Genomic DNA, 12,853 nt, shown 5'->3' with positions numbered 1-12,853 from the left:
TCTGACTCCCTTTTCCTCTCACACTATTCCCTCATCTCTAAATATCCCCTCATTGTTCTCTCCATCCCCCTCTCTGCTGAATATAAACCCCTTCAACTCAATATACTGTCCGGCTGCCTATCAGACTCACTCCCCTATCACTTCTTCTGGCTCTCACACACCCATCACTCTTCTCTCTCACCCCATCCACCCATCACACCTCCGACTTTCTCTCACTCCTTCTATCCTCATCACAACCTCTAGATGTTACCATCCTCCACTATACTACCTCTACTTTTGTCATCCTCCTTGCCCCTTCACCATCTCTGGCTGTCTCACACCCCCCCCCCCCCCCCCCCATCACCATCTCTCTTCACTCCATCCCCATCTCTGGATTTCTTTCACCCAACCCTCTCTTGCACCTCCTTATTACCCGCTCTTTTGTACTCCTCCCTTGCACTCCCCCCACACACAGGCCCCGCCTCCAACATGGCTTTCATGCATTTCCATCCCATGGCTCTCTCTCCACCTCAGGCAGCCCAAGCATGCAGTGCTGATTTCAGGGAGACGGGAGGTGGAAACGCTGTTCACTTCCTATTCTCATGTTCCCCCCTAGCATTTAGCCCTCATCCTATCCCAGCATTCAATTTCCTCTTTAACTCCCGCAACATTGAGCCCCTCTCTTACCACCCCCCCCCCCCCTTTTCAACATTCACCTCCTCTCCTCATGAATCACTTCTAGCTCCCTGATTGTGCTTTCCCCTAGGATGCATCTTTCCTTCTTCCCAATTCTCCCCTCAGATGAATTCAGAGACCCAGGCTCCCAGGCTGCGTCTGGTCCAAGCCCTCCCTTCCTGCTGAAACAAGGGGACAGGGTAGGAGGGGATGAGACTAGAGTAGGCACAGCAGAACCGAAAACAATGTATCTATCCCTTTTCCAGCCCCCTCTCCTGTGGTGCCTGCTCCTCCTCCCGTCCCACCTCCTCCTCTCCTGTGGGGCTAGGAAGGGGAAGACGTGAATCCGGAGTAGACACTCCAGATTAAAAAAGCAATGGCTCTGCTCACTTTTCAAGCCCCTCTCTTCCAGTTTCCTGCAGGGGAGGTGCAGTTGTTTGAAATTTGGGGCACGAGCCCTGTGCCTCATGCTCACTAGGGAGGCTGCATGCAACTAGAGATGATCCTGGCTTCTCACTGTAGGGCCAGCTCTTCCATCAGGTGGACAAGGTGGGTCACCTACAGTGCCAACATTTTTGGGGGGGGGGGCGCGGAAGTTTCCGGTCCATTGAAAGGAACCACTCTGACTAGCCCAGTCAGAAAGGGAAATGCCAGTATGATGTCTGTGGCGTAAGGAGAATTACATGTCAATCTGCAGGTTAAGAGAAGCAGCAGTGAGGAATGCCGGCCGTAGAGATTTTTAGAATAGATACCAAGGGAGCAATTAGTAGCGGGTTGGTAAATGCATGGGAAGCGAAGCTAGAGATACAGTAAATGACAGTGAAACTCCTGAAAGGGCTATACAGTCTGCTTATATTTTTCCTCACTTGGACCATCTAAATATACAGTAAGGACTGAGAAGTAAAGATCCGCAGTGACTTTGAATGTGTGTCTGAAAAACACTCTTTCGGAACATTATTGTGAACTGTGGGAGGCCTGCCCTCTACATGTGTAAAATGCACTTATTATCAAATTATCCCCATTAACTTTGTTTTTATGTTTCCTGTCAACTACAGTTCTAAAGCCAGACACCAATTAATTCGCCTCTGCACCATCAGGGCCTAGAGGTAAATCTCCACTCCCTATGGAGATGAACCCAGATACCTAAATACCACCACTGAAAGCCAGAGGCTTGCATTCTAATCAGATATCTGAAAATGGACATTGCAATCATAAAATAAACCAATCAGCAATGAAAGAGCATCTATAATAAATGTTCCTATATAATGATTGCTTCCATAGTCGTGGGGTGGTCAACTCTGCTCCTCGAGAGCTACAAACAGGCCCGGTTTTCAGGATATCCACAAAGAATATGCACGAGATAGACTTGTATGCAAATGAATCTCATGCATATTCATTGTGGATATCCCGAAAACCAGGCCTGTTTGTGGCTCTCGAGGACCGGAGTTGGCCACCCTTGCTACAGTCAATCTGGAATGAACTCCCATTTGTCATTTCATAGACCAGCACCTGAGGGAGTAAACTGGACACTGGGTGGTGGTGGTGGTAGGGAATATGACTGATAATTTGGAAACTGTTGCAAGTCAGGAAGTCTTCACGAGAAGGGCTTTAGGGTTCCAGCTTCCCAACCCTGTCCTGTGTCTCCATGATATGCACTTATATTCAGGACAGGGTTGGGAAGCCCCGCATTAGTTATTATGTTTAATCAGTTTAGACTGAGATGAAAGGAGAACGCGTGGTCTTTATATGCTCCTCAGTGGGAAATAGAAACCGTCCAATTCCCAGCTCCTGCTTTCCATCTTGCTTCACCAAATGCCTGGAACAGCCTTCCTGATCTGCTGCCTCATGCTCCCCTTCTCTGCACATTTTCAAATCCTGCCTAAAAACCCTCCTTTTTAAAACTTAAACCCTGTTTCCAGCTTGCTTGACTTTAATCACTTCCTATATAGTTTCTCTGTGTATCCTGTCCAGACTGTAAGCTCTGTGGAGCAAGGACTCGCTCTCATTGTCTGTACAGTGCCCTGCACATCTTATGCTGTTGCATAAGAATAGTAGTAACACAATGGAATAATTTGCATTGATCCTGCCTGCTTTAGATCCTTTGTCCTGTCCTCTTAAACCATATATAAATGCAGGAAATCTCTGAAGATTACATACAGGGATCCTGCAAGGACCTTCCCAAGAAACCCTGAATGAAATCTAAAAGTATCTGGATGTGGAGGTCTTTATTAAGCCTGATGCAATTCAACTCTACCCCACCTCGGTAATGCTCATGTTTCCTCGTGTTCTCATCCTGTCTTGGTTCAGCTGTTGGAGCATGCTGTGTCACTGGTTTTTCCTTATTAAATACAGAGGAAAAAAATTTAATTCAAAATTTCTGCTCTCTCTACATCCTCTCTAACTCCCCATTTATACAGAGGCCTCAGAGAATGTCTATGGTTTATGAAGGTCACTTTCACATTCAGCAGTGGTCTTTTTGTTTATATGTTCTGGTGTGATTGCTATCATACGGTGTATGATCCACTCTTTGTAATTTTGTGGGACTGGACAAAAGACCTGAGTGTGTGAAGGAAGCTTGCATTACTGCTGCCCATGCTATTCCTGTTCTGTGGTGGGGCAGTGTATGTGAGGGAAGCTTGCACTGCTCCTGCCTGAGCTGTACCTGTTTTGTGGTGGGGCAGTGTGTGAGGGAAGCTTGCACTGCCGCTGCCTATGCTATACCTGTTCTGTGGTGGGGCAGTGTGTGTGAGGGAAGCTTGCACTGCCGCTGCCTGTGCTATCCCTGTTCTGTGGTGGAGCAGTGGGTGAGGGAAGCTTGCACTGCTGCTGCCTATGCTATACCTGTTCTGTGGTGGGGCAGTGTGTGAGGGAAGCTTGCACTGCTGCTGCCTGTTCTGTGGTGGGGCAGTGTGTGAGGAAGCTTGCACTGCTGCTGCCTATGCTATACCTGTTCTGTGATGGGGCTGTGTGTGTGTGAGGTTAAGCTTGCACTGCTGCTGCCTGTGCTGTACCTGTTCTGTGGTGGGGCAGTGTGTGAGGGAAGCTTGCGCTGCCACTGCCTGTGCTTTACCTGTTCTGTGATGGGGCAGTGTGTGAGGGAAGCTTGCACTGCTGCTGCCTGTGCTGTACCTGTTCTGTGGTGGGGCAGTGTGTGAGGGAAGCTTGCGCTGCCACTGCCTGTGCTTTACCTGTTCTGTGATGGGGCAGTGTGTGAGGGAAGCTTGCGCTGCCACTGCCTGTGCTTTACCTGTTCTGTGATGGGGCAGTGTGTGAGGGAAGCTTGCGCTGCCACTGCCTGTGCTTTACCTGTTCTGTAATGGGGCAGTGTGTGAGGGAAGCTTGCACTGCTGCTGCCTGTGCTGTACCTGTTCTGTGGTGGGGCAGTGTGTGTGAGGGAAGCTTGCACTGCTGCTGCCTGTGCTGTCCCTGTTCTGTGGTGGGGCAGTGTGTGAGGGAAGCTTGCACTGCTGCTGCCTGTACTGTACCTGTTCTGTGGTGGGGCAGTGTGTGAGGGAAGCTTGCGCTGCCACTGCCTGTGCTTTACCTGTTCTGTGATGGGGCAGTGTGTGAGGGAAGCTTGCGCTGCCACTGCCTGTGCTTTACCTGTTCTGTGATGGGGCAGTGTGTGAGGGAAGCTTGCACTGCTGCTGCCTGTACTGTACCTGTTCTGTGGTGGGGCAGTGGGTGGGAGAATCTGCACATCTGCTGTATAGTTTCTGTTCTGGGGTAAAATGCAGAACTTCTGGTTTAACTTTGTCAATTTGGTACCCCCAATCAGTACTACAATTCACTGGAAAAGTTTTTTAATTTCTCCAGGATTCACCTTGATTCTTTTTTTCTTACTTTCCCACTCTGGTAAAGGATTTGCCTGACATGATAACCCTAGGACTGGTGAGCAGGGACACAGCCCCTAAATGCATTCACGTCATACTGTGCCCACCTGATTCAGGAAATGCCATGATGGATCTGGACACAAATTCAACCTGTCCCCAGTCCAAATGTACATAAATTGAAGTGAATGAATTGGAAAATGGGGATAGCCTGATAACCTACCTGAAAACGCACCGACTCAGAGCAAATAATAGGGGAGTCCAGAGTCCGCAAAGTGTTAGAAAGGTATAAAGCGTTTCACTGAGATGCTGAAATACTAATGCAGAATGAGTCAGAGCAGGACACTGAGTCTGAAACAGGTATTATGCTTGCTCCCCTGATGAAGGATATACTCCGAAACCTGGCCACACATGGGACACAATAAGCTAAGGAATGGGATTGAAGACAAATGCATTCCTTGCAAGAGTTTGAGGAATGTTTGTTATTGCTTTGAGCCACTCATTATAAAATACTTAGATGTATTTTGATGATGAATCTTTCAAATGGTGATTTGATAAATTACATTTTTTAAAACATTTTTGGGTGGCACTGCACTTTAAGAGCTTAGGGAGGTCGGTGTTTAGTTAATGATTATAAGATGAACCCCGCTGGGTAGCCTGGATGGTACCAATAACAGTGATTATATGAAAGCACCCGCCGCTTTCCTGTTACACATTTGTGTTTTAAGATGTTTAGCAGCTTTTTTCCAGTTAGTATTGGCTGTGATGGGTTTACAGGACATTTTATAATACTACAACGTTCACTAACATCTGGGAATGTGACGTCAGCATCACTATGTTTGACAGTCCAAATAAAAATTCAGTATAACCAGATATATTGGTCCCCCTTTATAACAGAATTTGCTTGAAACACACTGAGGTTTTGTCCCCCGAAGTGACTCTCGTACAGTAGTTTGGGCAAGCATCCCCAGTTTAAAGCCTCCGGGTTTTTGGATCGGCCCTGGAAACATGAAGTACCATTAACTTTCTTTAAAAAGGTTTAATTTGGGAGGTAGTGGGTGTGTGGCTTCCGTTAGCTATGGCAGGGTGTGTTATAAAGAGGCACCCTTGGCGAACTGTTATTCGGGCGCCCTAACCCGATTACACTCCTACAGAACGGCAGTTGCTCTACCACACCATCCCTCGCGTCCAACAGCGCCTTCTATCCCCAGCTGGGCCCTCTCCCCACGGCCATCCCTCCTCTTTTTCCCAGCAGCCCCTTCTTTCACTTTGCCAAGCTCCCAATAACCTCCCCCCCTCCCCCCCAAGCTTCTTCATTCCCTCCCCATTTTGGTGCAGTAGACAAATGCCTAGTTTGCCGGATAGAAAAAACAGCCTGCCAGTAGCCGCCACTGGGTGCCCTCCTTCATGGTAAGGGAGTACCAAAGCATGAATATTCCCTCTAGATAGAGGAACCTGGAACAGCGGATGTAAGAGTGGAAAAAAACTCACAGCGGTGGGGCACTGACAGCTGACAGAAGGGGGGCCGTCTCATCCCTCTTCCCTTGGCAAGAGTTGACAGTTTGGGATATTGGGTCATTTGGCTGAAAATTAAGCACTGCTCTATTTTGAGTATACTTTTATCTGACCTTCTGTAATACTTTTAACTGTGTTTTTACCTTGTGGGATCACCTCTGATACATGGGGGTGCTGGGATGCTGCTGGGGTGTATTCTGTCCCTCTCACAAGAGGATCATGAGATGCTAACTTAGTCACGTACTTTAGAGAGCACTTCGGAGGCGTTCGCATATACAGAAAGAGATCGAACGGCCTATCTTGTCTGCCCATCTCCAGAATCCCTACCATTCCATCAGAGATCCCTTCTGCTTGCCCCACGCTTTGTGGAATCAAGATCATCATGGGGGTTTATACATTTAAGAGACAGGGCAACGAGTGAGGACAGAGACAGATGTGCTGCCGATCTCATCATCACGGAGCCCCTACCAGCTTGCTCTACTTAGCAGGAGCCTGCTTTTATGCAATAGTCGACCAAACGTTTCCCGAGAAACCCCATAAGCCAGCTCCAGCACGTCACTGGACACAGAGGGGGCCAACACAGAAAGACAAGCAGGCCGATGCAATACCGGCGCTCGTGATTCGAGCACCCGCTTCCTTAACGAGCGCCGATCCACCTCTCCCCGGCGCCCGATTTAATATTTAAATTGGGTGCTGCAGTAAATAGGAGGCGCTAGGGGAAACTGCACACCCCTCGCGTCTCCTCGGCAGAGGTGGCTGTCAGCCGGTTAGGAAAATGGGTGCTCGTTAATTGAGCGTCCGTTTCCTAACCTGATTTCTGGCACTTTTTTTTTTTTTTTAAATTCTATTTCGGTTCCTCCAACTTAATATTACAATGATATTAAGTCTGAGAAACTGAAAAAAGGTAGAGAAAGGCAGTATTTTCTGCTTTTCTGTAATTTTTCTGAGCTCCTCAAGAATTAATGCCTGCTCCGAGCAAGTGTTAATTTTGGTGGGTTAAAATGTACATACTGGGGACACTTTTTTTTTTTTTTTTTTGTATCGGGGGAAACAGGTAATGACCTCATCAACATGAATTTCCAAGGAATTCATTTTCTGTGATTCAGCTATTTGAGCAGTCTAGAACAGTAATCTAAAGCAGCATTTCCCCAATCAGCCTTGGGACATCTGTACCAGCACTTTTGCTTGCATTGCTTTGAATTTCAGCTTGTTTTAAGGTGAGATTTTATTTGCATATCCAATTTCTAAAACAATGCTCTCTCTCTCTCAGCAATGTTGATAGTGGATCACTATGATCGATTTGAGACTCCAGTAAGGTTTACTGCAGCAGTTGTGTCGCACATAAGTTCTAACTGTTTCTGTGTTCTCTTTAATACTACTACGTGGCTGGGGAACTATATACATTTTGTGAGTGCTTGCTCTATTAATTAATCCCCAGTGTGTACCATCAGACCTGATCAGGTCACCCACTGCCTGATGCTCAGGTCTGGACCAGCATCTGGATGCAGCCCTCAGCACCTCACAACAAGAGAGTGGCTCTTAAAATATGCAGGAAGGCCTTTCCGAGAGCACGTATGGTCGAGTACGCCTCTCCTTCCTAGCGACAGCATAAGCTCCAGCGTGTGGGAATTAACAGAGCACACACACCACCTCTTCTTATCTCCAGGTTGGGTAGGAAGGGGAGCGGGTCCTGTAAGAGCACTGGATATCACTCTAGGAGGAAGCAGCAGCAGCGGTAGGGATGCTCTGGCAGTCACACGCCATAGCCAAGCAGGCTAACTCATCCAGCTGCGCACACCACACCTCACCTGACCTCCTTCTTCCCCTGCATTTGTATAGAAAGGGAGTCGATCCATTGTGACAGGTTCATATGCGTCCTCACCTATTCTCTTCCCTTTGTTTTCCAATCTGAGAGACTGCTGGAGCTTTCAGTGCTTCCATAGCAATTATTTTGGCCACAGAGCATCCTCCATGTCTGCACTGCCAGCTCCACAAGAGAATGGAGCGTCACACAACTATTTTGTTAATGTGGGTGTTCTTGGAGTTGAAAAGGTTGGAAAACACTGATCTAAAGCTTTTGGTGCATGCTTTAATCCTTTTCCAAACTGACACTTGTCATAGCTTATACCCATTTTGTCGCTGATTCAGTTAAAGAGACTGCAGCTGCTGCAGAATACAGCTGTGAGACTAAGGTATGATCCGAGCACGTTGTTATTGGACGGCTTTCTCTGGCTGCCCTGTGGTGCCAAAAATCCGGTTCCAGCTACTTGCTTTGACTTTCAGGTCTTCCCTATTATTTGACTCATCTACCGGTCCCCCTATCGAACTCACAGGGCACGTGGCTCTTCACAAAAAGAGCTGCTGAAGTTACCATTGCCAGTGGAAATTGAGACGGAACATGTCAACAGCAGGTTATCGCGCTCCTTGGCTCTGGAATCCCTTTCAGGAAGTGAATTACTTGAAATTGGTTAAGTCCTGGATGTTCCCTGCAAGCATTTTGCAATTAGGCTGCTTGTTCACTACTATGAATACCGGATGATCTACCTAGGAAATATGATTACAATTTTATAGCAGAAAGAATATTTTCTAATTTCTATTTAGTGATGGGTTCTATTCTATTCATCTTTTTGGGGAAATTGTTTTAGTTTTATTTCTATTTTATGAATTATATTTGGCTTCCTGCAATTTTATATAAGGTAAGAAATCTTAATATTATGGTTTATGTTTACCATGACTTCTGTTTTGTGATTTTTATGATGATTCATTTTATATTGCAATAAAGAAATGTGCACAGTGGCATATATGAGCATATATGGCCGCAAGCAGATCTAGGCCATTTTATAACCTGTGCGTATATGTGCGTTTTACTAAATTCACAGACCTCTGCCCTGCAACATGCACATAGGCCTGCATGCAATGCACTGAAGGAGCATACTGCAAAAATAAATTAGGACTTACTGCGTATAAGGAGATTTACTTGTGTTAAGTCGATTTTAAAACATGTGCGCATCCAGGAAATTAGCAATTTTACCAATTAGTTCACCAACTTCAGCCTGAACTTCCCCCAGTTCATCCAGATCTCTTGGCCTGGCCAATAGTATACAATAAACGTTCAATATCACCTATGTCAGATAATTAGCAGGCGTAAAATGATGCTAGTAAGCTGGAAAATCTACATGCGTCTCTTTTAAAATAGCAACTTACACGTGGAAAAGTTGGCTCTGCCCTGGACTGCCCCTTTTTCTGCATGTTTGTGTGTGCGTGAAAGTGAATATAGACGCATATCATGAACTTTTATAAAATACGCAATGTGCAATTAGAGACTACGCGTGCCTATATGCTATTTTTATGTGCATAACATTTTGAAAATTCACCACTTAGTATGTGATCCAATTTTACAAATTTATATATATATATATATATATATATATTTCTGGTTAGCCATGCAGATCTTTATATGTGTGGTATATTAAATCAGAATGACAAATAGATATATCACCAGCATGGCTGTGCATTAAACTGAAGTGTTTGTGGGGTACTGCATGGTCATCTTTTGTGTCTGAAGCAAGAGACATTTATAGAGGTCTGGAAGGAAACTCATCACAACATAGACACAGACAGGCAGCAGCGACTCAGGAAAAACCCCTCACATTTGGACCAAAAGCTGAAATGTGCACTCCTTGATCCCAAACGAAAGGCAGCAGAACTGCCTTTAAACATGTCCAATGCTATTTCCCTGCACTCTTTCTAATGCTTCTACCTCATTGTGCCTTATCCAGATGCCACCGTTGTGATGTGCAACAGAATTTGTTTCTACATAATTTCAATTCTGCATGCCTGTGTTTACTGTATTGTGCCTTTTTCAAACTTTCCCCTGAAGCTTTGTCCAACATACTTGTTTTGGTGTAGATCAGATGTTACACTGAAGCTTTATCTAATAAATCAGTTTGCTGTAACTCACTTTGAGCTCTTTAGTTGGAAAAGCGTGTAAGAAATATACGGTGATCGTGAGCAGGGTGGGTGGTGAGTTTCTCTGGGTCCAACATGCCGCACCGCTGGAAACTTTCTGGCGCCTGCAGGGAGTTCATCAAGCAAACGGGCTCATCAGACAGAAATCTTTTCTGGACCCAGCACCTGTGGATTGCAGAAGTGCAGCTGAACCGGCCCAGGCTGGGCACATTCTTACTTCACCTATTCATTCTGTGCAATGCTCCCAAATACTCCTAAAATTTAGCTGCGGGTGCGCAGACGTTGGATGGAAAGGGGTTACGGTTTCGAGGCATCTTAAACTTCACTTAGAATTCAATGCAAAATGTGAAGAGGCTCCAGGTCTAAGCTTATATTTTTGTACTAAGTATCCTGCTGCTATCAGTAGTCCTACTGTAGGCCAAATAGACAGTATTTAAATACACAGATAAAAAATTATAGTCATTCTGTGTCTAACAAACTATATGTAAGCAACACACAGAGATAACATAAAAGGCAAGAAGTGACTGTCAACATCTGGGTGCAATGCACATTTGGCAACACAGCGGAGCAAAGCAATCTCCAAACAGATTTTACTACATTTATTGAGCCTCAGAAGCTATTAAATACATGAGACAAAGTAAGACCTCTGGACGGGAAAAAAAAAAGTGTGATCAAATTAATTGTTGGCTTTAGAAATTACAGATAAAGAGAAGTGACAGAATCAACCAGGAAAGTCACAATGCAGAATGGGGGTGGGAGGAGAATGACACTGAAAATACTTTATTACTGAAGAGCAGCCTCTTCCTGTCGCACGTCCAGCAGGGCTTCCATTTCCTTTCCTCTGCATTTGAAGTCTAATTAGAACGTGTTAAAAATAAAACTAGGCAAAGCATTTCTGAAAACCTCCAGGGCAGGAAGGCCCAGTTACAGGAAATGGAAGGAGGAGTTTCCCCACACATTCTGAAGTTAAAGATTGCTGGAGCGCCAGCAGCCATGGTGCAGCCTTTGCATTTCTCCTCTGCCCTGCGAGACGGGAGGCCTGAAAGCGCAGGGCCTCTGATACAGGGAGAGGGGAGAGACTTGGAATGTGGAGATTAGTGTAGTGGAAGTCGGCAGGAAGGGAGATCACCGTCGTCGTCGTCTTTATCTTTGGAATGGCGTGCGTCTAGCGGTTGTAGCCAAACTCATCGGCGTCATCTGCACGGAAGTCGCCATAGCGCCAAAGGTTCAACTGCAATGCACAAGACAGGAAGCATCAAGTGGTTATGAAAGCTGCAGATGGGGAGGGAGTCTACGAAAGAGCTTTCTCGGTAGCGGGCCCCCTACTTTGGAACTCACTTCCAAATACTATGAGACAAATTATTAATCATAAAGAATTCAAAAAAATCAGTAAAAACATACCTATTCAGTGAAGCGTTTGCGGAACAAGAAAAATGTACACAAAATCTTCTCTGAGGTTCCATATACTGTCTATTTTCAGCTATTCATATTACTGTAAATCAGATGTAACTTTCATGTGAAACCTGGTGTGACTTTATCTTCTTATGCTTTCTGACTTTACTCTGTTTTTGCATAAAACCTAGTATAGTTAAATTAAAAATTTAAGGAGATGTTTATTTAGAATTAGGGCTTAAAGTATTTATTGCACTTTTTTCCTAACTTTACAATTTGTTTTATAGTTCCTTGTATTTTAAGTTATTTTTTTTTTTTTTTAATTTAGTTGTTATTATTTCCCATTTTATTTTATTTTGAACAATTTTGTAAACCGTTTTGGTCAACTTTTGTTTGTGAAAAGATGGTATAGAAATGTTTTTAAATAAATAAATGTCCTCTGACCCTTGTTATCTAACTTTCTATCAGAGTGCACAATCAAACCAGAGATGGACCAAAGCAAGCCTATCAATCCCAGTTACATCACCAGGACTACCTCAATATTTCATAAGGGGCCTGAGCCTAAGGTTAGCAGCTTTGTAGATGCATCAGAGACAGATGAAAACACAAAGAAGAAACCTACTCTGGCAGCCTTGGCAGCTTCCTGGGCATTCAGGTACTCTGTAATCTGCAAGAGAAGAGACAAAGACAGTCATGTCAAGCAGGCAGGCTAAACAAAGAGGAAATCAAACACCACCAATGAATGATATTTAGGGTTATCCTCCACAGCAGAGGTTCTCAACCAGTATTCAGGACCCACCTAGTCAGGTTTCAGGATATCCACAATAAATATGCATGAGATAGATTTGCATACAATGGAGGCAGTGCATACAAATCTACCTCATGCATATTCATTGTGAATATACTGAAAACCTGACTGGCTAGGTGGGTCCTGAGTACTGGGTTGAGAACCCCTGCTTCACAGCATTCAGCAAAGAGAAAGGCCACCAGAGCAATGGGTGCTGCTGGACAAGGCAGTGGGTTTGCCTGAGCAGCAGAAATCCCAGCCAGACCATCGAGGCCATCTGTCGTACATCATCGCCCCATGAGAACTGGTAGCCAGGTCATTTTTTATGCTAGTCACTGGATTTCTGATACACTGCTTATGAAGTCTACAAGGCAACCCTGATGGTGGTCACATTAGGTTCTATACTTTATGATGAGCCCCAAGGGGGTGGGAGCTAAAAAGGTGGATGAAAGGATAGCCTGTTCCCCAAAGGGAATGGATTTGTAGAGGGTATTCAGGCACTGGGAGGAGGTTTCATGGAGTTTGGCTGGAGCCCTGTGGTCTGGGTTGCTTCTGGGAGCTATGCCGGGCAGCAAGGAGCTGTGGCCTATCTTGAGCTTCCAGTGGAAGAGGAACAAGTCTCCTACACGTGGCAAGGCTACCTCAGGAGCTTCCAACCACCAGGAACAAGTGGGAGGATTTCTCTTGTGCCAGTCTGAGAAACTAC

The 12,853-nt window shown here is 45.4% G+C and overlaps 1 protein-coding gene across 1 annotated transcript in view; it reads right to left on the bottom strand.

Moving 5' to 3' along the window:
* Positions 1-10,551: 10,551 nt before the first annotated feature.
* Positions 10,552-12,853, bottom strand: part of SND1 (staphylococcal nuclease and tudor domain containing 1) — a 1,835,638-nt gene continuing 1,833,336 nt past the window's right edge. The window contains exons 23-24 of the mRNA XM_029615915.1: positions 11,983-12,027; positions 10,552-11,199 (exon numbers count right to left, since the gene is read on the bottom strand). Of these exons, the coding sequence (XP_029471775.1) occupies positions 11,134-11,199; positions 11,983-12,027 (111 nt within the window). The 3' untranslated portion in view covers positions 10,552-11,133. The remainder of the gene's footprint in view (positions 11,200-11,982; positions 12,028-12,853) is intronic.

Source organism: Rhinatrema bivittatum, chromosome 9 (assembly GCF_901001135.1).
Source record: "Rhinatrema bivittatum chromosome 9, aRhiBiv1.1, whole genome shotgun sequence".
Taxonomy (NCBI): Eukaryota; Metazoa; Chordata; class Amphibia; order Gymnophiona; family Rhinatrematidae; genus Rhinatrema; species Rhinatrema bivittatum.
Note: the sequence above shows the minus strand (reverse complement) of the source record. Positions and strands in the feature narration are given on the sequence as shown.